This window comes from Eretmochelys imbricata, chromosome 10 (genome assembly GCF_965152235.1).
Source record: "Eretmochelys imbricata isolate rEreImb1 chromosome 10, rEreImb1.hap1, whole genome shotgun sequence".
NCBI lineage: Eukaryota > Metazoa > Chordata > Testudines > Cheloniidae > Eretmochelys > Eretmochelys imbricata.
In genome coordinates, this window is record NC_135581.1 from 56,334,717 (window position 1) to 56,358,860 (window position 24,144).

Genomic DNA, 24,144 nt, shown 5'->3' on the forward strand with positions numbered 1-24,144 from the left:
GGACCTGCATGAAAGACCCCTTAAGCTTATTCTTACTAGCTTAGGTTAAAAACTTCCCCAAGGTACAAATTTTGCCTTGTCCTTGAACAGTATGCTGCCACCACCAAGCGTTTTAAACGAAGAACAGGGAAAGACCACTTGGAGACAACTTCCCTCCAAAATATCTCCCCAAGCCCTACACACCCTCTTTCCTGGGGAGGCTTGAGTGTAATATCCTAACCAATTAGTTATAAAATCAAAGATCCAAACCCCGGGATCTTGGAACAGTGGAAAAGTCAGTCAGGTTTTTAAAAGAAGGGTTTTATTTTAAAAAAAGGTAAAAATCATCTCTGTAACATCAGTATGGAAAACACTTTACAGGGTATTCAGATTCAACACAGAGGATCCCCCTCTGGGCAAAACCTTAAAGTTACAGAAAACAGGAATAAACCTCTCTCTTAACACAGGGAAAATTCACACAAAAACAAAAGAAACTAATCCGCCTTGCCTGGCTTACCTATACTGGTTGCAATATTGGAGACTTGGATTAGGATGGGTTGGAGAAGATGGATTTCTGTCTGGCCTCTCAGTCCCAAGAGAGAACCACCACGTAAAAAAAGAGCACAAAACAAAAGCCTCTTAGAAATACATGCATGGCCACAGATGAAGTGATTCATCTAATCTGGACTTCTGCCAACTGCAATGGCATTAAAAAAAGTGAACACTGTGTGCCCATACCTGTGCAATCCTGAGGAGATATTCTAGGTATTGATATGTACTTAGGGAAAACAAAACATGCACACCACCTTTGTTCAAATATATTGAATGCTTATGGCTTTGCTGTCTGGACTCTTTTTGAAGATAAAAATTTCTGAGAGCCATGTTCTTAATGAGCTAAACTTAGGGCTTGTACACACCAGTGCTAACTTCAGTATAATGTAAGTCACTCCCAGGCATGGAAAAGCAATGCAAGTTACACAGATCTAAGTGCTGGTGTGGACAATGTGGATGGCAGGAGAAGCTGTCCCGCTGACATAGCTACTGCTGCTCAGGGAGGTGGAGTGATGCTGACAGGAGAGCTCTCTTCTGTCAGCATGGAATACAGTCATACAACTACATCAGTACAGCTGCACCACTGTAGAGATTCTAGTGTAGACTAGCCCTTAGGTTGCCTATATTTAATAATATAAGGCCTAGCTTACATGCAGGATTCACTCTAAACTGCATTGGTCACTTGGCATATACACATGATGTCCTCGCACAGTAGGCAGAGCAAGTCCTGTGAAACTTGAGACCTAAACCTGGGCCAGACAGGGTTGAAAGATGTAGGTATTCCATATTCCAAAGAAAGCTGTTTAGCCTGCTTTATAGGAAACATGCGTTTAAACAATTTGGTTTAGACGGTCACAAACTTTAGAACCTTTAGTCTTTATCTGATCATTTTGAACATTAGAATCTGATACCTAGAAAACAGTCTTCATTACTCAGCATTTTTTTTTATTCACATCACAGAAAATACACACAGTTTGGTCCTATTATATAGGATCTTTGGAAGTTTAAGCAAACAAGTTTAGCGAAGTGTCTGACAGGACATTACAGTTTAGTGTTCCTTTCAACATACTAAAAATAGGAAGCCTTCAAACCTCTTAATAAACAGACTGGTGATGTATTGCTTTGAAATGCTGTGGTACAACAGCTAAATATTATCAAGTGTTTACACATTGCTGTTCAGAATCATAGCTTTGCACAAATATGCAGTTACATAAATTGTTTTAAATACCTGGCATAAAAAAAAGTAACATTTCAATGTTCAGCTCTCAAACAAAAAAAATATAAAAATAATGCAGATTAAGTGCAAATACAGATATACAAATGAGTCACTACATGAATACAAAACCTTTAAAAATTAAATACTGGACTTCAGTCACTTAAGTGCTAGTCTTTTTACCAGGCTTGAACAAAAATAAATTGATTCGTGAAACTTGTTTTAAAAGAAAAATACCGAAGATTTATTCATTCTTCATAGGTTTATTCCTTTCGCATCCATTATGGAATCCCTTAGTACCATCAGGACCTTTGGGTAACCGCAATACTCCTACAGGTAACCCATCTGCATTTTGTATTTTCCGGGCAAGCATTGGGCTACTTACTGGACTTTGTTCTTGGGTTACAGTTTGAGCTTGTCTTCTTCTCTGAACCCATGGGCTACTAGAAGGAGTAATACTGCTATCTGAAGAGTAATCTGCACATTTCCTTGAGATTTCAGGGCTAGTGCTAGGGTTAAGCTTCCCATCTTCAGCAAGTGGAGACTTTTTGGACACTTTGCGCAGAGAAGATGGGCTATTCCAGGGGCTTGACCTAGGTGAAACATTAGGGCTCAGGTGGTTATTCTGATAGGTGGTAGGGCTCAACTTGCTGGAAGTATTAGTCTTGCGTCCAGATAGTGGAGATGTAGGATTACTCTCTGGATCAGAAGAGCTGTTTGCTGATGATTCATCCCCAACATACTGAAGTTCCTCAACTCTCTTATTCAGGGATTTAATTTTGTTGAGAGACTTGCTGGGATCTTCATCATGGTTCTTGTCTTTCACAACTTTTTTCTTTGGAGGCTTCATACCTATCAGGGTAACTTTCATGCCAATTTCATTATTCTTTTCAATACACATGATTTCATGAGCTTTAATTGCTGCATCTACTTCTTCAAACTCTATTATTGCACATTCCTTTGTTCCAACTTGGGTGTATCGATTACTGAATCTCTTGACATCAGGTGGAAGATCCTTACCAGGTTTGAGAATGCGAACGGATGAGATTACACCAAAAGTAACAAAGGTCTTGAAAAGATGCTCCATCATCTTTTCTTGCATGCATCCATTTTCTTGATCCTGGCTCAGAACCTGTAGCTCAGAAATCAAGTGGATATCATACACAAGCAGCATCTTGCTAGGCAGGGTCTCACTAGCAAACACTGGAACTGGGGTATTCCTTCTAACCTTTCTGCTATCTTCATTCAGCTCAAGAATGTCTGAATACTTCAAAGCATAGGCTGTGATTCTCCAGTCTCTGGTAAGATGTTTTACCTTTAAGAAAAAGGGTTACACTTTAATGCAGCTCATTAAAACCACCAGAACTATAGTTCTCTACCCCTATTGAAAACCTGAGACTGATATAGGGTTGGATTTCAAATGAAAGATCAGCCAAAGTCTTCTATAGTATCCCTCCTGAACAGAAAGTAGGTTTAAAAATGTTTCTCTACTGTCACTGTGATCATCAGTACGATGTTGTGAACTTCCTGTTCCTTTTACATGATTGGAGATCAAAGTCATTACCAACTGCAGACTTACCCAGACTAAACAAGTCATTATTTCTATGGCTATTCTATGCCTCTTCAAGAGTTCTTAGAATCTTTCTACTCCCATCTCATCACAGAGGCATGCTTATGCTGCATATTCAACAGTTTCTTTGCCTGCTGCATCAAATTCCAAACAGGTAGCCTCCCCCTGTGTCCCATTACCTTATTTTTGTGCTTAATTTTAGAAAACTATTAAACAGAGTCCCTACCCTTAATAGTTAAAAGGGGCACTTCCATAGTGCCTTTCAGAATATCAAAATATAAGGCCTAGGACCCACAAGTCCTGACTCTCAGGGCACTGTAGCTATTGGACCAAACTGTACAGTCAAGTTCTTAAGTCTGCAAAGGTCAAAAGACATTGATCTCTCATCAGGATGGTGCTGGCTCAAAAAAAAAATATCTACCATGTAATTTTAGAAGTCTCCCCCCTAAAGCTAGGAGTTTCTCAGGGGGAAAAAAAGGTAGGTTAAGATCTTGCTTGGTAGGATCCAAGAAAGGGATGCTTTTTCTAAATTTCACTCTCCCTTAGGCTTGAGGGACTTACACAATTTCTTGGGCAAATCAAGAAGTTTTTTCTGATTATTTATGCAACATTTTAGAAACAAAGAACAAATGTAACAGTAGGATGTTAACTGCATCAACCCTTCAGACTGGCCAAAACCAATGTGCCCTATCTGTTCAATAGCTCATTAAGTTGGATAGAGTAGATTTAAAGGCCCCTCAGAAATGAGCCTACCTTTTTGAAAGAAGTGAGTAGCTTAACACTGACATAGCCCATCTTATTTCTTCTCACATGCTTTAAGAGGAAGGCATCTTTCTCAAGGTTCTCATCTGAGAAATAATATTCAACCTGTGTTATAAGCTTCTGGATCAGCTCGTTATCTGGGGGTTTCCAGTCCTGGTCAAAGTCCTCACCATCATTCTCCCCGCCACTAGAACAAGACAATGAAGTCATTTTATAAACTGATCTTAGTCTGGTCATTGCAGTCTTGCTTTATACTGATAAAGCTAATGAAAAGCAAGTTGGCAAACTGCAGATACTTGTTTAGAGAATGCTGTGCTAGAAATATAATATATTTGATTCACTAAACTAAGCAGTATTAACCCACCCGTCTGCTCCAGCACTGAGCTTTGTTTGACAATGAATCTTAGCTGATTCCATCATCTCCACTGTACAAATGTAACATCAAACATTAATTTGAGGACAGGAATGGGGAGAACAGGCTGTTAAATGAGAAACTAAGAATACCGATTTGAAGCAGATGCAAGTTCCATCACAACAGTTTACTCCTCTGAACAGAAAACAACAACTGTGCCTATGGGGACAATCTAATGTTCACTTGTGACCCAAACAACTAAACCACCAACTCAGAGTGAAAGGCAACATGCATTAACTCACAGAACCATGTGGGCACCTGAGCAAAAGCAGACTCTTGTCAAATTATTTGATAAACAAGGAGTAGGTTCAGTCTGTTCTCCCTGTGCAGCAGGATGCCTGTTCAGAGTTGGAATCTTTCCAGTCAGCCTAAGGAGCCAAAGTCCTCAGCTCACTGCAAGAGCAGATTTCGCAGAACAATGAGTCATGTACTTCAGCAGTTCATAAACACTACACCACAAGTCCAAGTCTTCAGCCAGCTTCTAACAAAATAAGATGTAGGAGCACCAATGTTTGGTGTTATGCAAAGCTTATTTTATCTATCATTGCTTCCCTTTTCCATCTGAAGCTGCTAAAAAAAATTACTTTAGACTTTTTCTTGTGAGGACTGTTGTATAACAAGCAATGAGCCAGAAAACAGTGCCCTAATAACCTGCAGTGCAAAAATATAGTTGATGTTTTAAAGCTAGGATTCCAACAAGCATTTAAACATTGAAGAGGACTAAGACGATTATATTTTTTACACATTTTAAATGTCATTTCCATACCAAATGAAGACTCATATGCTAACTATACAACAGAGATAGGCTAGAGATGACAGTTTCAGATCCATGGTTTTGAGTCCGGATCTATTCTTGTTCAGTGTCCATCTTATTAACTTTGGATGTGAACAGACAGGTCTCTGGGAAATAATTTAAAGTGCCTTTTTTGTTCTTCCCTCAGGAGAGGCCTTCCAAAGAGAGGTTCCAAAGAGACCTCTCTTTGCCTAAAGTTCTCTAGTGAACAAGTCATCACCTCTGTTGGACATCTCATCCAAAACAGTAATTCTTAATCCAGCCACACACACTTCTCATGGACCTCTGTCCCTCTATCATTCCCAATGCTTGTAATTTGAAGTACAAATCTGGGCAAATTAAGTTACCACATGTCATTGGGGCAAACAGCTCAACCCAAGAGTACATTCTAGAAGTACTATCAAGGTTCACAGAAGTTTAATACATAATTATACATGGGCTATCCAGGTACAGGTATGTGTTTTATCTATTAAAAGCTTGATTTGCAGTGGGGCCTCATCCTGGAATTTACTTGAGTACACAGCTTGTTGGATACATCTTAGATTTAAATAAAAATGCCTACCCAAAAAGCTGTTGGTGTCATAAATCACAATGACCATAAAAATAGGTGTACTGATAAATTAACTCAGCTACCCAAGTAATTCAAATCAACAGAAAAGGCCCCTAAAACATCCCCTCTTCCTTCCCCCCAAATTTTATTTAAAGTGCTCAGATTTGCTGCACCTCAGAAGGGTGATTTTTCACACCCCTGAGCCAGCAAGTGAGAGCGCTATAAAATGTAACTGTAGACAAGCCCTGAGACAGCCTATCACTTGCAGATGCAATCTTGAGGCACCACCGTCTGTACCCACCGAGAGAGATTTAATCACATGAAGATGGCTGTTTTGTATACAAAAGTTCTACTTGGGTCAATGGATTTTGCACACAATACTTACTTATTGCTCACTCAGTTGTGGACACAAAGTCAGGACCCTGGATAAATATACTGGAATAGTTCTAAGAAAGGTCTCCATATTTTAAGACCCTTTTAGCAAGTGAGGTGATGTTGGAAGTACAATTGAAAAGGGCAAGGGGAAGAGAGAGCGAATTTTTGTTTGAAAGCTAGTAACTTGTAGTACAGTTACTTTTAGATAGGGGCATCAGAGGGGGATGGAAAGGAAGACTTATTAGCATCCTAGTCCAAATAATTGACTATTTCTCACTTTGCTATGTCACTAAAGATAAAGAAAGTTATTTAATCTAATTAGAATGTGGATTTTTAACTCTATCCATATCTTCACTTAGCTACCACTATGGAATTATTTTAACGGGAAATTTAAGTACAAAACATACAGCTATCAAGGTTTTTTGAAGTGATTTTATTAGCATGGACATTTGCAACTACTGAGTTAAGATTAATGTGGGAAGAAAATCCAGGAAGAGCTTCATGCTTCAGAGAAAACCTTTTCATTTACAAAGGTCAGTACCACCCCCACAATATTAAAACACTGAATTCATCCTAGCTGGTCCTATTTTACTTTTTCCCCTCAAGTATTAGATATATGCCAGAAGCAGGATACCTCATCTCCTGATGCATTGGTCTGAGCTATACTGCATTGCTAGTTCTACCCACCTCAAACACCATTCACCTTTTCAATTCTGTTTGACAAGACTGTTTCACTTGGCACATTAAGTTTTTTAAAAAATTTTAGCTAAAATTTTCTATAAAATACTGAACATTGGCATTTCTATTTACAACCAGCTTTCTGCACTTGCTCTAGCTCTGATCATAACCTGAAGAAATCACCATTTTCATAATACCAAAAAAAAAAAAAGAAATTAATATTAAAAGGTGTTCAGGAATCAATCTTAGAAGGACACGAGGATTTTTTGTGAGAAACAAGCGTCTTAATAGATGTATATTGTCTACAACTTGCATTAAGTGTTTCTCTTTCTTTGGATATCTTTTATAAAGGATTTGACTGTCAAAGCTGCTTGGGCAGACTGAAAAACAACTTATTTAGGTTGTGACTCATCTGGAGATTACTCATACAGGAAACCAAATTCATCTGTGCACTGTGGGCAGAATGTGTCCTCTGGATATCAAAGCTGATAGGATTATCAATATATTAAGCTGTTTGGATACATTCTAACCTTTTGACAAACCTCAATGAAATCTCATTTGAAAGTGACTCTGCACTACAGTAATAAGCTTTGTATGATAAAAGCAAAATCAAAAGCACTGAACTGGGGTTCCACTGCCCTACTCACTGAAGACAACAGGAGTTTGGTATAAATTTAAATGGATTCAGGATTGGGCTTCAAGTAGTGGGAGCAGCACTAATTACCACCTCGCAAGTTGCAAAATTTCCTTTCTAAAGCACTATTTCAGACAGTCATATCATCACAAAACATTTCCAGTCTTAGTCTGTGCCCCAACATTTTTAAATTTGGCCAAAACCAAATAAAGCTGTTTTTGTGAAGGGGAGGGGAAACATCAGAAAAATATTTGTGTAACTTTTTTAAACTACCCATAAGCCAAAATAGCTGAGGATTGAATACTGCAATTTGCCTGGAAATAGACCGCAACGAGGTGTTCGCTGCCTTGACCTAGAGGAAATTGGTTTTCAGCTGCTACATTACAAGAGTCTCAAATTGCAAACTGAAAGTGTTGTAATGATTTGGAGAATTTGTCTATAGAATTTATGATTCTGGTTGATATTGTGAAGTTGTTCTTAGGAAAACTGCTATATTATGCAATGCTTCAGTCTATGGGTATGTCTATGCTACAGGACCTATACTGGCATAGCTACGTCCCTGTAGCAAAACTGGCATAACCTCATAGCATAGATGCAGCCTACACTGATGGAAGGGGTTTTTCTATCAGTGCAGGAACACAACTTTCTTGAACAATGGTAGCTACATCAACGGAAGATGCTTCCATCAGCACAGCTGCAGCTACACCAGGGGCTAGGTTGGCATAAGTTTGTCAGTCAGGGTTTGGAGTTTTCACACCCTCTGACCAGCATAGCTATGTTAACCTAACTTAAGTGTAGAACAGGCCTAAGTGTATCCACCATAGGCCCACAAGGCTTGTTGCATGTCCCTCCCAAACAAGATACAATGGGGGTCATTAGAACTCAGTGGAAACACCTGAATGACAATGGGTTGGCTGAGGCTGGGAGAAACTTTCTTTTTACACATCTGCAGGGTGCTGGCACTTGGAGAGTGTAAAGTTCCCAAGCAAGGCAAAAGCCCGCTCTATACTTAATTTAGATTGACATAGCTACATCACTCTGGGGCAATGAAAAATTCACCCTCCTGTGTACTGTAGTTAAGCTGACCTAACCCCTGTGTAGATACAGCTAAGTCAATGGAAGAATTTGTCCATCAGCCCAGCTAGTGCAGCTCAGGGAGATGGATTACCTAGATCTACAGTGATAGAAACTCAACTTATGTCCATATAGGAAGCCTTTATGCCATGGTCCTACAGTGCAACCACTACAGTGCTGCAATTGTGCTGCTGTAGCATCCATGGCATAAACGTTTAAAAAGAACTCACAGGAACCTTTGGGAAGGAGAAGAGGAGATGGGCATATTTTCATGGGTGGCAGTGACTTAGTTGCAGGGCCAAGCTCAGAGAAAGCAAGCTGACCTAAGATTGCAGCAAAAGTCAAAGTAGAGGCTGCAGCAACAATGGGACACCAGCCCCAGGAAAGCTCCAGAATGGAGAGAAAACAGACACAGGGAAATTAATGTAGGGTTTCTAATTTTGTACATATCTGTGCATTTCTTCTGCTGTTAAAGAGCAATTTTTTTTTTTGGAATCTTGTGCAATCTGTGTTGTTACGTCTATCATGTGCCCCCTTTGAAAAGGTAAACTGCAGACCCAGAACACTTACATGGTTGGAGTTCTCAGAGAGGGTGTACCTCTGTATTGTACTATAATTGAGAGTGTGATATTGCAATTAAAGACTATAGAAATCAGCACAAGGAATGGGCTCAGCCATAGCTTATGGATGTCCTGATTTTTGAGTGCTTAACTATACTGTCTTCAATTTCCTTTAGCATATTAGATGGAACTTCATGTCAAACAGCTTTTACACTTGAGTATTCCTTTGTATTTTAAAGGGGTCTTTCTGTTCATCCTAGAAATAGAAATACAATATGAAGTTAAAGTCAACTTGAAAATAATTTTAACTTAAAAGTAACTAGATTTCAGGTACTAAACCTGTCTGTGGTCCTTGGCCAACTTTTGTTGTTCTATTTTTTTTTAAAGTGTTTCACACAAACAGTAAACTGACTTTCTAGTCTATCAAATGAACAAACTAAAAGATAGGGATTTAGAGCAGAGAGCAGTTGCCTTTCAGTTTATAGTAATTTTGGGTGTTGCCATTAACAAAAGTAGATAAAAAATTCAAAGAGAAATATTTTGGTTTGACTGTCTCTAAGCCATTCTGTCCCCCATAATCAATTATTAAATCGAAAATTAAATATGTATTTAATAACTATCAAGTTACCATAATTATAAAGCATTGAGGGGGACTAATGTCAATGTACATATTTAAAGTGGTTAATATTTTGCTGTCAGTTAAAAGTGGTCAGAAGCTTTCAATTGTATTACCAAAAAGCACACACAAAATTTTTGTGTGTTGATTGCTGAGTTATTAAATTAGTTCTATTTAAATTATGTTTTGTTTACGAGAGAGGTATCTTTCTCTACACAAGTTAAATAGCTAAGTGGTAATCCTAGATTATAGCATTTTAATGGGTAGAAGCAAATCTCTAACAAGATTACAAACCAGTGCTCAGAAATAACTAACCAGTAATCTGATTACTGTGTTTCTACTTCTAAAGAAATATCAAGTCTTATAATTCAACATAACATTTCTGATTAGGCATCACTCCTAGTGCAAAAGTTATCCTTCATTCAAATCCAAAGCTTTCTGCTTTTTGCATCTTTCCTGGCATCAAACAAGCCTCAATTCCCCTTTTCACTCCATTCCTCTCTCTTTTGTCATTGCACAGCATACTTCATTAGGGGGGTCAACAACAAAACAACTTTAACTATACTGGTATAGTTAAGCAGTAAAGTTGCACAATCCCTGAACTTGGATATGATTATACCAGTATAAATGCATTCACACTGAGGGGCTGTAGCAGTATAACTATATTGGTTATAATATCTCCCATTCCCTCCTTACCAAAAGTTATACTGGTAAAAGAGTGGTTTAAACCAGGTCTTAGTCAGTTATGAATTTTAAGTTGTCAGAGCTCTTATGGTGTCCCTCTGGCCCACAGCATTTCCTTGCCTGTTTTTGGCACTGTATAGGCCTCCCTGTACACACCAACTTTTCACCACTGCCATCTCCCCACAGTGTATTTGTCTTTGGCTTTCCACTCACATAGACCCTAAGGTGAACTGAGCTAAAGACTAGTCTGGGTTTCATTGCAAAGCAGAGCCCAACAGTTCCATTAAGATTAAGAAGTCTCACAATTGAACCTGTAACAGGTGCAAATCATTTTAATACTGCTCACTCTATTTGTATATTTTTATTAAACAAGTCTATGTGTATTTACATCATTAACAGGTTGGCATTTTAGCTAAATAATTGATCCCATACTATATATTATTTTATATATGTGTGTGCGTGTATATATATATATACACACACACTATAATGACAAATACCAAACTGGAAATGGCAACCTACTAACTTGGAGTTATAGCTGCAACATGTAGTCATCTCTTACACATCAAGTGTAGTAGTGGTGGCATGTAAGGGAATAATGACAACATATTTCTTCCACCCATGATTAATTGGATTAGCCTCTAACTCACGCAGGCCTCATCTATACTAGGGGAAATGTTTTTACAATGTGGTAGCTAACACATTGTAAAACCCTAGTGCAGACAAGGCAAGTTTGTAGTCTTACAACCAGCTAAATCAAAGTAAACACTTTTTTTTTTTAAACACACACACAGCATAAGATATACCCACAGACCTTGCCCACAACCACAATGGCATTGTCTATCCTGAAAAAATTAGTGTTATTGTCTACAAACAAAAGTTGTTTGTGTTTAACCAGACCAGCTCAGCCCCCTTATGTGCACAGAATTATACTGGTATGGCTTATTCCTGTAAGGGAACAATAAGTTACATTGGTATGAAGCACTTTTATACTAGTATAACTTTTTCCACACTAGGTGTACTAGTAGAACTATCAATAAAAAACCTCACATCCTTAACGGAAACAGTTATACTACTTAACCACCATTTAGTCCCAAGTCAGTCATGTTAACTGGTCACAGTTAACTCCATAGACCTCTCTACCATCTATAATAAAATCTGCACAGACGATACTTCCCAAAAGCAGTTTGATGGTCAGTATAGAAAAGTGCATCCTGCACTCTTTACATTATTCCATTCTTTTGAGCAATCCTCAAAAGATTATAGCCACAATACAGGAAGATTACTGTGCCTACAAGAAGTTCATCTACCTAAGTCTTCATGATTACAGAAGAAGATTTAATGTCTAGACAAGAAACGAGTAGCAGACAGAAGCCCTTCTAATTTCCAAAGGAGAGAGTTTTACTAAGTGCATCCGGTGCTCCACCTGGCAGCAATGCCCCATTTCATCTGAAGTAAAGCCATTGGACTGAGCTGTTTTGAGGCCTTTGATTCATTTATTTCTAGGGTAACTCCTTGTTGAGAGTGGCCACTGCATCACACTCCAGAAGGAGACTGACACAAACTAATTGTGCTAATGAACAATTCTGGAAATAGCTTCCAATCTCAGCACCACACCATGTAGCTCTAGTGTTTTGAGGCAACATTAAGGACTGGATTGGTTCTAATCCTCCTTTCTCCTCCAACCCTGGGTGAACTCTGCCATGTAAACATCACCCACCCAATCAGATTAACAAAGCCTCCAACTCAGAAGGAAATACCTAATCCATGATTTATATGAGAGGTTTGCTATGTGAGTACTGCAGAAGGGAGAGGATGGAGAGTCATGGCCAGGGGTATTTCACCCTTCTGGTGTCCAATAACTTCCCCAGCAAAGAAATGTATTTGCCCTCTCTATTAACACATTGCTATATATTAGCAAAGGATCATTTGGGTCCACAGTTTCCAAACGTGTGCATGATTCTCCCCCTCCCCCCATTCTTTAAGTCACTGAAGAGCCCCACAGCAGAGATTTTGCCAGCCAGCAGGAGGGCAGGCTGCATTTCTAGGATTCAATAAGGGCAGTTAAACTCCAATGAAAGTTGTGGAATCCCCATCACTAGAAGTTTTTACAACAGGTTGGACAAACACCTGTTAAAGATGGTCTGGGTTTACTAGGTCCTGCCTCTGCAGGAGGCTGGATTAACTGACCTCTCCAGGTCCCTCCCAGCCCTACATTGCTCTGATTGACCCAGAGAGCTGGGAAGTGCAATCTGGCCCCTGGCTGCTCCTTCAGAGACGTTTGGCTTTTCCATAGTGGTTTTGCATGGAAATCTCTCCCCCAGGGTTCAGACAAGGTCATCACAGTGGGAGTTAAAGAGCTGAAAGGAGACCCCAGCACCTCTGCGGGGGGACGGGGGAGGTCACCACCTCCTCCAGCCACTGCCCGCGGCTCCTCCCCTACCTCGGGTTTCCAGCGCTAGTAAACCCGACCCGCCAGTCCAGCTCCCTCCCCGTCGAAGTGCCAGATTAGCAGGGGATCCCTCCCTCGCCTCAGCCCCAAGGCAAGCCTCCCGCAGACGGCGCCCTGCCAGACACGTCTCCAGCAATGCGCGTGTCTCTCGGGGGGCGGGGGCAGCCGCTGCCTGATGCGACGTCCATCCCGAGTTACACCAAGTTCCCGATTGGACCAGCGGCTACTCCCGAGCCCTCATTGCATCAGGCGCTGGCCGCCCCCTTGCAGCGCCCCGGCCCATCGCGGGGCGAACACCAGTCTCCTGCGGCGCTCGGCACCAGGCAACCCCCGCCCGCGTCTAACACCCCGCGGGGCGGGGCAGCTCCCCCAGCCGCGGGGCGCAGCGCGGCCGGCGGGAGGGGTCCCGCTAGGTAGGCACTAACTGCCCCCGCTTGTCCGGGGCTCCCCAGCACAGCAGCCGAGCCGGGGGCCGGGCCGGGCGCCGCTCACGTCCCGGGGCCGCGCTGTACCTAGATTTCCCATATCTGCCGGAGTCATCCTCGCTACAGCTGCCCCCGCCCAGCAGGGTCAGACCCGGGGCTCCGCCGTCCTCCTCCTCCTCCGCCGGGATGGCCACTCGGATCCGCACTGGGCCGCTCCCCGGCTCCCCCGCGCCTGCCTCTCCGACCGGGCTCGGAGCGCTACCGGGCCCGTCCTCCAGCGGCTCCGCGCTCCGGCTGGCGACCCCGGGCTGTTCCGGATCGGGGCCCTGGGGGCTCCCTGGCGGCAGCTCGGCCATGAGGCTCGGGTGTGAAGGGGGCGTCGGCGGCCGATGCCAGGGCAGAGCCCGCCAGAGCCGGCGGAGTCTAGTGAGCAGCGATGCAGCTGGGCTGCCTGCAGCCGCCGCCGCCTTCTCCTCCCGCCGCGCCTCTGAGCCAGGCAGCGCCGCGGCGGCGCCCCCAGCTCCAGACCCCTCCTGCTCTTGGGCGGCCGGCCCCCGCCTACCTTCGCGGGGAGCCGGGGGGCCGGGCCAGCGCTCCCCGTCCGCCGCCCTCCCGGGCAGCAGCAGACAGAGGAGGCAGCGGAGCCAGGCGCTGAGCAGCGCGTACATGGCCGCCCCGGGGTAAGCCTAGCGCAGGGGAGGGGGCAGGCTGCCCGCCAGGGCTTTTATACCCGGGGGCCGGTCGGTGTGCCGGGCTGAGCCACACGCCCTGGGCGAGGCAAAGGGGGCGGAGGGGCACAAACGCCCCATCCCGGGCAGCCGGGTGGGGGCGGGGATAGTTTGCGAGTGGGGCGAGGCCCCTCTCACCCCACCCAAGGAAGGGGCCGGGGGTGGGGGTGTCTCTGGACGTGGGATCCGGGCAGCACCACCACCCTCGGGACAGAATCTCCCTCCTGTAGGCACCCTGTTTCAGGAAGGCGTGGAGTAGACCTCTCCCCATGTCGGCGAAGGACTCCGCTGGGTGAGTTTCCATGAGACAAGGGCTCACTCATTTGTCGGGGCAGGAAAGGGGTTATTGCACTCTTCTAAAGCAGAGTCACAGTTTGCCAGCCTTCTCCTAGTCACAACCTCTGTAATCCTCCTGTATATGCAGGAGGAGGCCTGGGAAAATCCCTTCATCCAAGCTAGTAGGGTGATTGAACCTCTGGATGTCATCAGGACCCTCCAGATATTAGGGGCTTTGTTTTATATACATAACTATAATCCACTGTGCCCCCCCCCCCCCACAAGTCCTGATTTTTCACATTTAGCTGGCCTGCCCTGTAAGTTAGCAACATTCAGTGGCTTCCAGGCCTGGGAATATGTGATATCCCAAGGTCAGTTTGGGGCTGAGAAGGGTAGACAGAGGGATGGCAAGCTACTCAAACTCAGTCACTGGACGTTTCTGTCAAAATTACTATCCACCAAATAGTTAATGTTATTTTATCTGTTGCCATTAGGTTTCAGAGTTAACAGTTCAATGCGATGATTGGCATCAGTTCACACCTCTTTCCCCGGTGTTATTTTCAGCTATCTGAAGAAAGTGCTGCATCAGGTCAAAATAGATTATCTTGGCAACCATAAGAGGTAGGAATTAATTTTTTTAAATGTAATTAGAAAGTGATTGGGCCATCAGGGAAGTGCAGCTATAAGGGTTCACTATATTCCAGTTGGACTTCTGATTATCTTCTATCTATTCCTTGATTTGCATTCTTATGTGCTAAATATATTACAACATGCAATTTATCTTAGTGAACAACTTTGAGACCTTAATGTGATTTTGCATCTAATGACTTCATAAAGAAATCACTGCATGCAATGCACAGCTTCCAAAGTATAATGTGACTGTCATACAAAGAAGTTTATGGTAACTATGAACAGCTTAAAGGAACTCAAGTAGCATTGTCTTTTCCTAGTATTTGAATATATTGAAAATGTCTGTTGTTTTAAATTGTTTACATTCCATCTTGAGTCTCATCTTCTGGAAAATTAAAATGGTTTATTCAATAGCTGCTGAGGTTGTAAATGTTTGAGAAATGGCCTGAAGATAACAAACATGAATAAACAGAAATGATTGCATACATTTTATTGTTTTATACTGTAAGATCATAGATGTGCCTGGTGCTTTACAGAGAGACTATAGACATGGTACCTGCTCTGACCAGCTTAACTTTAACATGGGAGTTGCTCCATTGACTGTGTCTTGCCCATCTGTAAAATGTATTTCCCTGGTGGTATGCGGGAAAATAAACTAAAGAATGAGATGCACTCTAATACTGCAGTGATGCAGGGTTATACACATACCATAGATAACACAATGTTCCTGTGAGGCAAGGGGGTGGTATTCCCATTTTATATCACCTGAACTCTCATTTATCAAACCTTTAAAAATGATTATATTGATAATCCAATGTACTACACTCGAGGACTTCACTAAACTCACTCATATCAATGGAACTTTTTCATCATAACTATTTTCCTTCAAAGGCAAAAATAACAATACCTCATAGCTTATGTTCAAATAAATCTGTTAGTCTCTAAAGTGCCACAAGTACTCCTTTTCTTCATACTTACATAGTATCTTTCATCCAGAGTGCTTCAGAAATACTAAGTCAGTGTATAGGAGCAATCACTTCCTGCCCACTGAAATACATGGTTATAATCGTGTACCAAATACAACAGCATTTAGGAGAGAAACAAAGTTACCAACATTTTGCCAGTTAGGTGATAGGTGCTTTAGAATTCTCTGAAAGATGGAATTTGAACAGTACAACATCAGTCCGAAGTCTGGCAGTCGGTCAGAAAGTAGGGGGAGAACAAAATGTCTATGATTTCCCCCTGAAACACTGTGTGGATTTTTTTAATTAAAACTTTTGCCATTGTATTTCCATGAATCAGGTAGCCAGCCTTCTCAGTCTAGGAGAAATTGGCTGGAGACTAGCATATGACCACTTTAGTAATCAGCCAGATAACTTCCAGATTTGGGTCTCTTTTATTGCTTTGCATTGTGGGATTAAGTGACTAGGCAAGAGTAAAATTAGGTTAGGTAGACAGTCTCAGAGGTTCTGGGTAGAGCTGAGCACTTTTCCATTTCTAATCCCTATGGCAGTGTTTCTCAACCTAGGGCTCATGTGACATCCTCAGGGCCATACAGTACTCCTGAGGGAATTCTGCACCAAAAAAATTAAAAATTATGCGCACAATATTTTAAAATTCTGCAAATTGTATTTGTTAATAAATAAATGTGGTTCCAGCATGGCAGTGGGGAGCACAGGCCACTGGCTGCATTAAGGTGGGAGATCATCCTGAAGCCCCTACTTCCCCTAGTACAGGGACTCAGCAGTGAGGCTGCACCTGACCCTGACACAGTGCAAGGGCTGGGCCTGCCCCAGAAACACCGAGGGGCCCTACCCCTCTGTAGGTGGGCAGGCTCAGCCCAGCAGGAGCCAAGTGTGGAGGGGCTTAGTGTGTGGGGGGAGATCCAGGTGTGGGGTGAGAGGTTTCTGTGTGGGGCAATCTGAGTGTGGACGTCTCAGTGGGAGATCTGGATGTACAGGGGTTCGTTGGGTGGTTCCAGGTACAGGGGCAATGGGACTCTGCAGGAGATCCAGGTGGGTGTAGGGGCTCAGCAGGGGGGAAGTGTGGGTGCTGGGGGAGTGGGGCTTGATGGGGAGGGGTCCAGGTGCAACTGGTTGGGGCTCAGTGGCATGGGGGTCTGGGTGTGGGAGCTCATCCAGGGGGGTCCAGTTGTAAGGGGGTAGGGCTTGTCAGGATAAGGGTTTGATGGTCCTGCTTAATGGGGGAGCCCCAGCTGCTGCTGAGGGGACGCCACATGCCTGACTTCTGCTTCCCCCCGCGATTCCCCTTTTCTTCCCCATTTCATCCCCCTCTCCCACTGCTCCATCCCTCTCCCCTCCCTCCCACATTCCCCTCCCCCTGTCCTATTCCATCCCCTTCCTTCCCACTGCCTCTTCCCCCCACCCCCTAGCCCACTTCCCTCATTTCCCTGCTCTTCCTTATCCAGCCTCACCGTTGGCACTCACTGTCGCACAGAAAACAGGAAGGCTCCCAGCAAATAGAAGGGGAGCATAACTGGCACTCGGACCAGGAGGCGGCATTCAGCTGCAGAGTCAGTGGAGCATAGTCCACACACAGTCTACTTCGGCGGGGCAGCTCTGCACTTGCAGAAATGAGAGGAAGAGGAGTGGTACATAACCCAGTGTGCCCCCCATGTCTCGCCTCTGTTTGCGGGGAGGAATCCTCCCCAAAAAACTGTGCCCGCCGTCGTGCCCCCGCCCCCCAAGCCGTGTGGCTCCCCTTTGCTTCCCTGCTGTTTTCTGCAGGGAAGCACAGGAATTCAGGCCCAAGGGGGGAGGGGGTGTGGGTCCTGCGGGCATGCAGTCTTGCAGAATTCCCCCAGGAGTAAGGTAGTACAGTGTACATATATTGTGTGGATGCAGGCCACATAACGCATAGAGAGCTGCATATGCAGCCCACAGTGGTAAAGAGGTTGAGAACCACTGTCCTAGGGGTTCATGTTACCCTTTGAAAAAATCCTTCAATTTCAGGTTCAAATGAACCCAGTATTTCCAAGTGAAACTCACTCTGTCTTTGCATCAGCTCATGCAGAAATAAAATTTCATATTGTTTTGCCACAAAAGCATCAGTTGACTCAGATTTTAAAAATATCCATACTTAGCTTTTTGCTGAGTCTCATCTGAGTTCATAATGTAACCCCCTAAAGCCCAGGTAAGTTTATCAGTGTTTCCTGCTTAGCTGCAAACACTTAACATTAGTTGTGAAGGCTGAACAAAAACTCTCTTGTAATTTCAAGAGTGGCTATAGAGTGAACGTGCAGGGTTTTAACTTTGACTATTTTAATCTTCAAGTGGACAACACCAGAAGTAATCTGTGAGTGGATGTTTGCCTTCGGCACAGTGTCCCCTAGCTGTAACAGAACAGATATAAGACATTCCTGATGTTCCTGGTATTAAGAATTGAGGGCTTAGTTCAGGGGTGGGCAAACATTTTGGCCCGAGGGCCACATCAGGGTTGCAAAACGGTATGGAGGGCCGGGTAGGGAAGGCTGTGCCTCTGCAAAAAGCCTGGCCCCCACCCCCATTCGCCCCCTCCCTCATCCCTCCCCCTGACTGCCCCCCTCAGAACTCCTGACTCTTCCAACCCCCCTGCTCCTTGTCCCCTGACCGCTCACTCCTGGGACCCCTATCCCTAACCGCCCCCACCAGGATCCCACCCCCTATTCAACCCCCCCTGTTCCCTGTCCCTTGACTGCCCTGACCCCTATCCACACCCCCGCGCCCTGACAGGCTCCCCGGGACCCCCTACCCATCCAACCCCCCACTCCTTGTCCCCTGACCACCCCCTCCTGAGATCCCCATCCCTAACTGCCCCCCCAGGACCCCACCTCCATCCAACCCCCCATGTTTCCTGTCCCCACCATCCCAGGACCCCCCGCCAGGGACCCCATCCCCTATCCAACCCCCCCGCTCCCTGTCTCCTGACCACCCCTCCGAAACTCCGCTGCATCCAACTGCCCCCTGACTGCCCCCCTGGGACCTCCTGCCCTTTGTCCAACCCTCCTGCCCCGTTACCATGCTGGCAGCAGGACAGGCTTATTGGAAAGCCTGGGAGGTGGGCAGGCACAAGCCGCGCTGCTCGCTTGGCGGCATGGCTGTTGGGGAGGGGCCGGGGATTAGGCTCCCCGGCCGGAAGCTCAGGGGCCTGGCAGGATGGTCCCACGGGCCAGATGTGGCCCACGGGCTGTAGTTTGCCCACCTCTGGCTTAGTTGTTTGCACTTGATCTGTGAGCATCAGGGAACCTCCACACACTGATGGGTCCTGCCCACATAGTAGGAAGATCAGCAGGCTCCAGGATTTGTCTATAGCGAGGGAGCGGGTTGGAATTATTTCCATCCTAACTGCAAACTGTCTGAAAAGATAATGTGGCCTCAGGCTGTTTTAGCTTTCCTATGAGTCTCTCTTTCCTATTGAATCCCTCCTGTAAGGGCAATTTCTAGTGGCAGCCTGAGGCCCTTAAGGGTCATACTGTAATAGGGTCATACTGCTAAAGAGCTGGGGAGAGCAGCAAGAAGCCCCAGAGTATAGAGAGGAACAGAGTCCTCCAGGTGGACAACTTTACTGGCTATACAGCACACTAACCCTCAAAGGAATGAGGTTATCACCTCTGAAATGATATCAGATCCTGCTGGCCTGAGAAACCAATGAAACTTGGGTGAATTAAGGTAGCACAGAAATAACATATTCGTGGAAACTTACATGGAAAGATTTTTACAGAACTTTAACTCTGTAGTCCTGTGGGTCTGATTTTAGTGGAATAATTTATGGTAAACACTGCAATCAAACATTACTATACATTCAGAATATGCCCTTCAAAAGGGTTTGGACTCTTCTAACCCTTCACTTAGATAATACAAAAACTATTTTTATGTTTTTATATAATACAATTTTATTTTCTAGGTTAAATCTTAGTTTGTTTCATACTGAATTTCACCATCCTCAAAAACCATGAATTAGGAGAAATGTATGAGAACGCTACACATAATTTTGAAAGATGATTCATTTATAGTGGTGACTAATCTAGTAATCTGAATTTAGTGAGTAAAAGGATAATTCCATACAAGCTAAAAATATTAGTTTTGTTTAAGTGTTTAACAAAGTTGAAGTAAAAAAATAACAGGATTTCAGCATGTAATTGATTAAAACTAAATTATTGTACACTGACTACAGGCTTTTGTTACAGGCTAAAGTTTTCAAAAGTCTCTAAGTAACTTAAACACTAAGTCTCATTTTCAAAAGTGACTTAGCAGTTTGGATCCAACAAACAAACCCCTACCTTGACTAGACACTTCGCTACACATGCTTTTCCCCCAGAGAGTATGAGAGAACAACCACCACATGACATATGTTAGTCATGTTGCTTAATGTACTACTGGAAGATGCTCAGATACTAATATGTGCAGGTGGCATTAGAACCTATGTCCAACAGAGCTGAAATCAGTTTTGAAAGCTAGACAGGCATTTTAAAATATTTTAGCATCAGTCTAAAAGTCTGTGCAATAGTCCTTTAACTCCACTGAGACATGAAAAGCTCCAATCCTTATAGAAGTGATGACACTGGTCATGCATACGATTACTATGTGAACTTTTTTACTTTTGGGGAATAAGATGTAAGAAGTGGGGATTGGAGTAGAAATAGTTATTTCTAGCAATACATCTATTGGCTAAACTGTATGGAACCTGTGTCAGAGTAACAGCCGTGTTAGTCTGTATTTGCAAAAAGAAAAGGAGTACTTGTGGCACCTTAGAGACTAACCAATTCATTTGAGCATAAGCTTTCCTGAGCTACAGCTCACTTCATTTAACGGAAATCAAATTGAACAGCCCCTGCCTAAAGAAACAAAGCTCGTTAAGAAGCGAAGACAGTGAACCAATTTATTTGAGCGTGAGCTTTCGTAGCTCACGAAAGCTCACGCTCAAATAAATTGGTTAGTCTCTAAGGTGCCACAAGTACTCCTTTTCTTTTTGCGAAGAGGGTGAGCGGCTCCTGGGTGTAGCTATTGGTACCATGAGTACATGCCTCCCCAGGCAGCCCAGGGCTATGGGACACCTTCACAGCCAGCCGTGCCGCTTCACTGGTTAAAAAACCCCGTTTCACAATATTGCTTGGCCCTGGCGGAGCAGCAAGGGCCAGGGGACGACGAATGAAAAGGAAGAGCCTGGGCGACGGAGGGGGCCGCTGAGAGTGACGCGAAATGAACAAGGCCTTGGCACCAGGGGAGGGCAGCACAGACAGCAGAGCCCGCGACTGGGCGCTCAGCACCGCGGCCAGCGCCCCCCTCCCCGCTGACCCTGCCCCTCCAGGGCCCGTTCGCTTCGCTCCGGCTGCGGCTGGGTATCCCCGGGCCGGCCCTGCCCTGGGGGCGGCGGGGTGGGGGGAAGCCAGAGCGCGAAAAAACTGGACCGGAAGTGGTGGTTGCTAAGGCAACTCGGGAGAGGTTTCCGCCGGCCAAAGCAAAAGGAGGCGGTGGCTGCGCGGTGTGGTAGCCGGGTGGCCGCGCGGGGAGACTCGTTTCCATGGTGCCCAGCAAGTTCCGGCCCGGCGGCGGCGGCAGCGGCAGGGCCGGGCCCAGCACTGTAGGTGCCGCGAGGGTGAGGGGAGAGGATTAGTAGCAGCAGCAGCGGCCGCCGCGGGAGGGGAGGGCGTGGGCCCCGCCAGTGGCAGGTGCGGGGCTTGTGAGCTGGATGCCTCGGATCTTGGCTGCCCCAGGGAGCTTTGTGCCCTTTCCGCGCCCGCCGGGCTCCCTGGTCCCCGCCCCACATATCCTGTCCGTCTGCCGCCCAGTGCACGGGCAGTGTCCCGGCACCCTGGGACTATCACCCCTCGTAGAGGCCATGGCTCCATCCCCCCTTCTCTCAGCCTGCGGGTGCGGTCCGCAGGATCCCCCCACCCGTGCCCTGGCTTGCTGCCCCTACGAGGCCGTGCCCAGCCCCGCCCCACCTGCCGGGAGACGACGATTCTCCCCCGCCCCGTCTCACGCCGAGGCTGCTCTCCTCGCTCTGCTCCTGCACCCGTGGAAACGCAGGCTGGGCAAGCTGCTCCCTTTTGCCAAACGCGAGCCAAAAATTCATCTTTGTCAGGACTTCGAATGTGTAAATTACTGTGTTAATGCTCAGTGTTGTTGTCTGGATTATTGTTTCTTTTGCATCTCATACCCCTAGAGATGGCGAATTGCGCAGGTGGGCAGGTAGTCACAGCAGCTGTTTGGTTGCCCTTGGATGCTGCTTGCTTGTACCATCGTACATGTGTTTCAGGGAACACCTCAACACCGTGACAGCTTAAAATTTGCCAGGCTGTACAGTACACTAGCAGTGATTATGATCAGGAGGATGGAGTATATTTACATGTACACCTCTACCCCTATATAACGCAGTTCTCAGGTGCCAAAAATCTTACCGCATTATAGGTGAAACCGCGTTATATAGAACTTGGTTTGGCCATGAGCATTTCCATTATTAATAGTCATTTCCTGCCCCCTGACTCACCCCTCAGAACCCCCGACCCATCCAATCCCCACCCCCTGCTCCCTGTCCCCTGACTGCCCTGACCCGTATCCACACCCCCGCCCTCTGACAGACCCCCTGGGATTCCCACACCCTATGCAACGTCCCCATCCCCTGACCGCCACCCCCAGAACCTCCGAACCATCCAAACCCCTCTGTCCCCTGACCGCCGCCCAAAATCTTCTGCCCCTTATCCAAACCCTCGGCCCCAGCCCGGCAGCGTGTTGGAGCCAGACACGCTGATCCGCTGGAGCAAGCAACCCCGCCCCCCAGAGCGCTGCTTTACCACATTATACCCAAATTCGTATTATATCATGTCGTGTTATATCAGGGTAGAGATGTATGTATGTTTCATACTGTGCCCCCTAGGTGTGTGAACTGCTTTGTACCTTTCTACTAAACAGTTGTGATTATTTATTTAGAAGTGTTTTGAAAGATTAGCTTTAAGCTTTGTAATGTAAATAATAAACATTTTAAAAACCTGATATTTGTCCCTTAAAAACAGTCTAAGAGGGATATTTTTCCATTTAAAAATGTAACTACCTTTGAGGGGGAGAAAAAAAAGAGTGGTTATTTCAAGCTGGTTTTTGTATGTGTGCTTTAATGACTAAGACTATGTCTACATTACACACCACTTTCAGTGGGGTATAGGGTATGTGTAGCTATGTACCTCAGTGAAAAGCCAGCTGCATCCATACTGCAGGTGTATAGCTACATGTCTCAGTGTGAAAAGCTCTAACAGGTGAGTAAGAAGACCTCCCCCTGCCGGAGTCTTTCCCTGCTGTGCAGGGAGGTTCCAGCAGCTCCATTGTCGGAGTCTTTCCCTACACTAGGGAAATGCTCCAGCAGCTGGGAGGCAGGGGGACACTACATGACTAAAAATAGCATTCTAGATGGGAAGACACAGCTTGGGTGAGTAGAGAGCACTGTAGGGTATGTGCTCATATACATAGTCACACCCCTTCCATGTGTCTTTACTTCACTGTTTACACTGCTGTTTAAACTTCTGCTGGGGGGCTATTTGAGTATGTACTCTACATCAGGGATGGGCAAACTTTTTGGCCCGAGGGCCACATCTGTGTATGGAAATTGTATGGCGAGCCATGAATGTTCACGAAATTGGGGTTGGGTTGCGGGAGGGGATGGGGGGTGCGGGTTCTGGGGTGGGGCTGGGATGAGGGGTTTGGGGTGCAGGAGAGTGCTCTGGGCTGGGATTGAGGGGTTTGGAGGGTGGGAGGTGGATCAGGGCAGCGGATTGGGGTGCAGGAGGAGGTCAGGGGTGCAGTCTCCAAGCGGCGCTTACCTCAAGTAGCTCCCGGAAGCAGCAGCATGTCCCCCGTCAGCTCCTACACGGAGATGTGGCCAGGTGGCTCTGCGCGAGCTGCCTCCCCCGCAGCTCCCATTAGCCACGGTTCCCGGCCAATGGGAGCTGCAGGGGCAGCGCTTAGGGTGGGGAGAGCATGTGGATCCCCCTGGCTGTCCCTATATGTAGGAGCTGGAGGGGGAACATGCCGCTGCTTCCAGGAACTGTGCGGAGCGGGGCAAGCCCCAGACCCCACTCCATGGCATTAGCTCGAGGGCCGGGTTAAAATGTCTGATGGGCTGGACGCGGACTGTAGTTTGCCCACCCCTGCTCTACATACTACCAAAAGATGCATGCAGTGTAGACCAGAGT

General features: G+C 45.5%; 2 protein-coding genes across 3 annotated transcripts in view; one reads left to right on the forward strand and one right to left on the reverse strand.

Annotated features, from left to right (window-relative positions):
* Nucleotides 1-363: 363 nt before the first annotated feature.
* On the reverse strand, nt 364-13,997 carry LARP6 (La ribonucleoprotein 6, translational regulator). The gene is made up of 3 exons (XM_077829047.1): nt 13,417-13,997; nt 4,068-4,263; nt 364-3,059 (listed from the first exon to the last, which is right to left on the reverse strand). Exons 1-3 carry the CDS (start codon nt 13,995-13,997, stop codon nt 1,989-1,991), a joined length of 1,848 nt encoding a protein of 615 aa, XP_077685173.1. The 3' UTR covers nt 364-1,988.
* A 7,419-nt stretch (nt 13,998-21,416) lies between these two features.
* Nucleotides 21,417-24,144, forward strand: part of LRRC49 (leucine rich repeat containing 49) — a 125,486-nt gene continuing 122,758 nt past the window's right edge. For both annotated transcript variants that reach the window (XM_077828045.1, XM_077828046.1), the window contains exon 1: nt 21,417-21,542. In XM_077828045.1, the coding sequence (XP_077684171.1) occupies nt 21,483-21,542 (60 nt within the window). In that variant the 5' untranslated portion in view covers nt 21,417-21,482. The remainder of the gene's footprint in view (nt 21,543-24,144) is intronic.

Coding starts and splice junctions, on each gene's coding strand:
- LARP6 (XM_077829047.1), bottom strand. CDS start 13,997: ATGTACGCGCTGCTCAGCGCCTGGCTCCGCTGCCTCCTCTGTCTGCTG. Junction 4,264..13,416: donor GGCAGATATGGGAAATCTAG/GTACAGCGCGGC, acceptor GTCTTGTTCTAG/TGGCGGGGAGAATGATGGTG. Junction 3,060..4,067: donor TACTCACTTCTTTCAAAAAG/GTAGGCTCATTT, acceptor TTTTTCTTAAAG/GTAAAACATCTTACCAGAGA.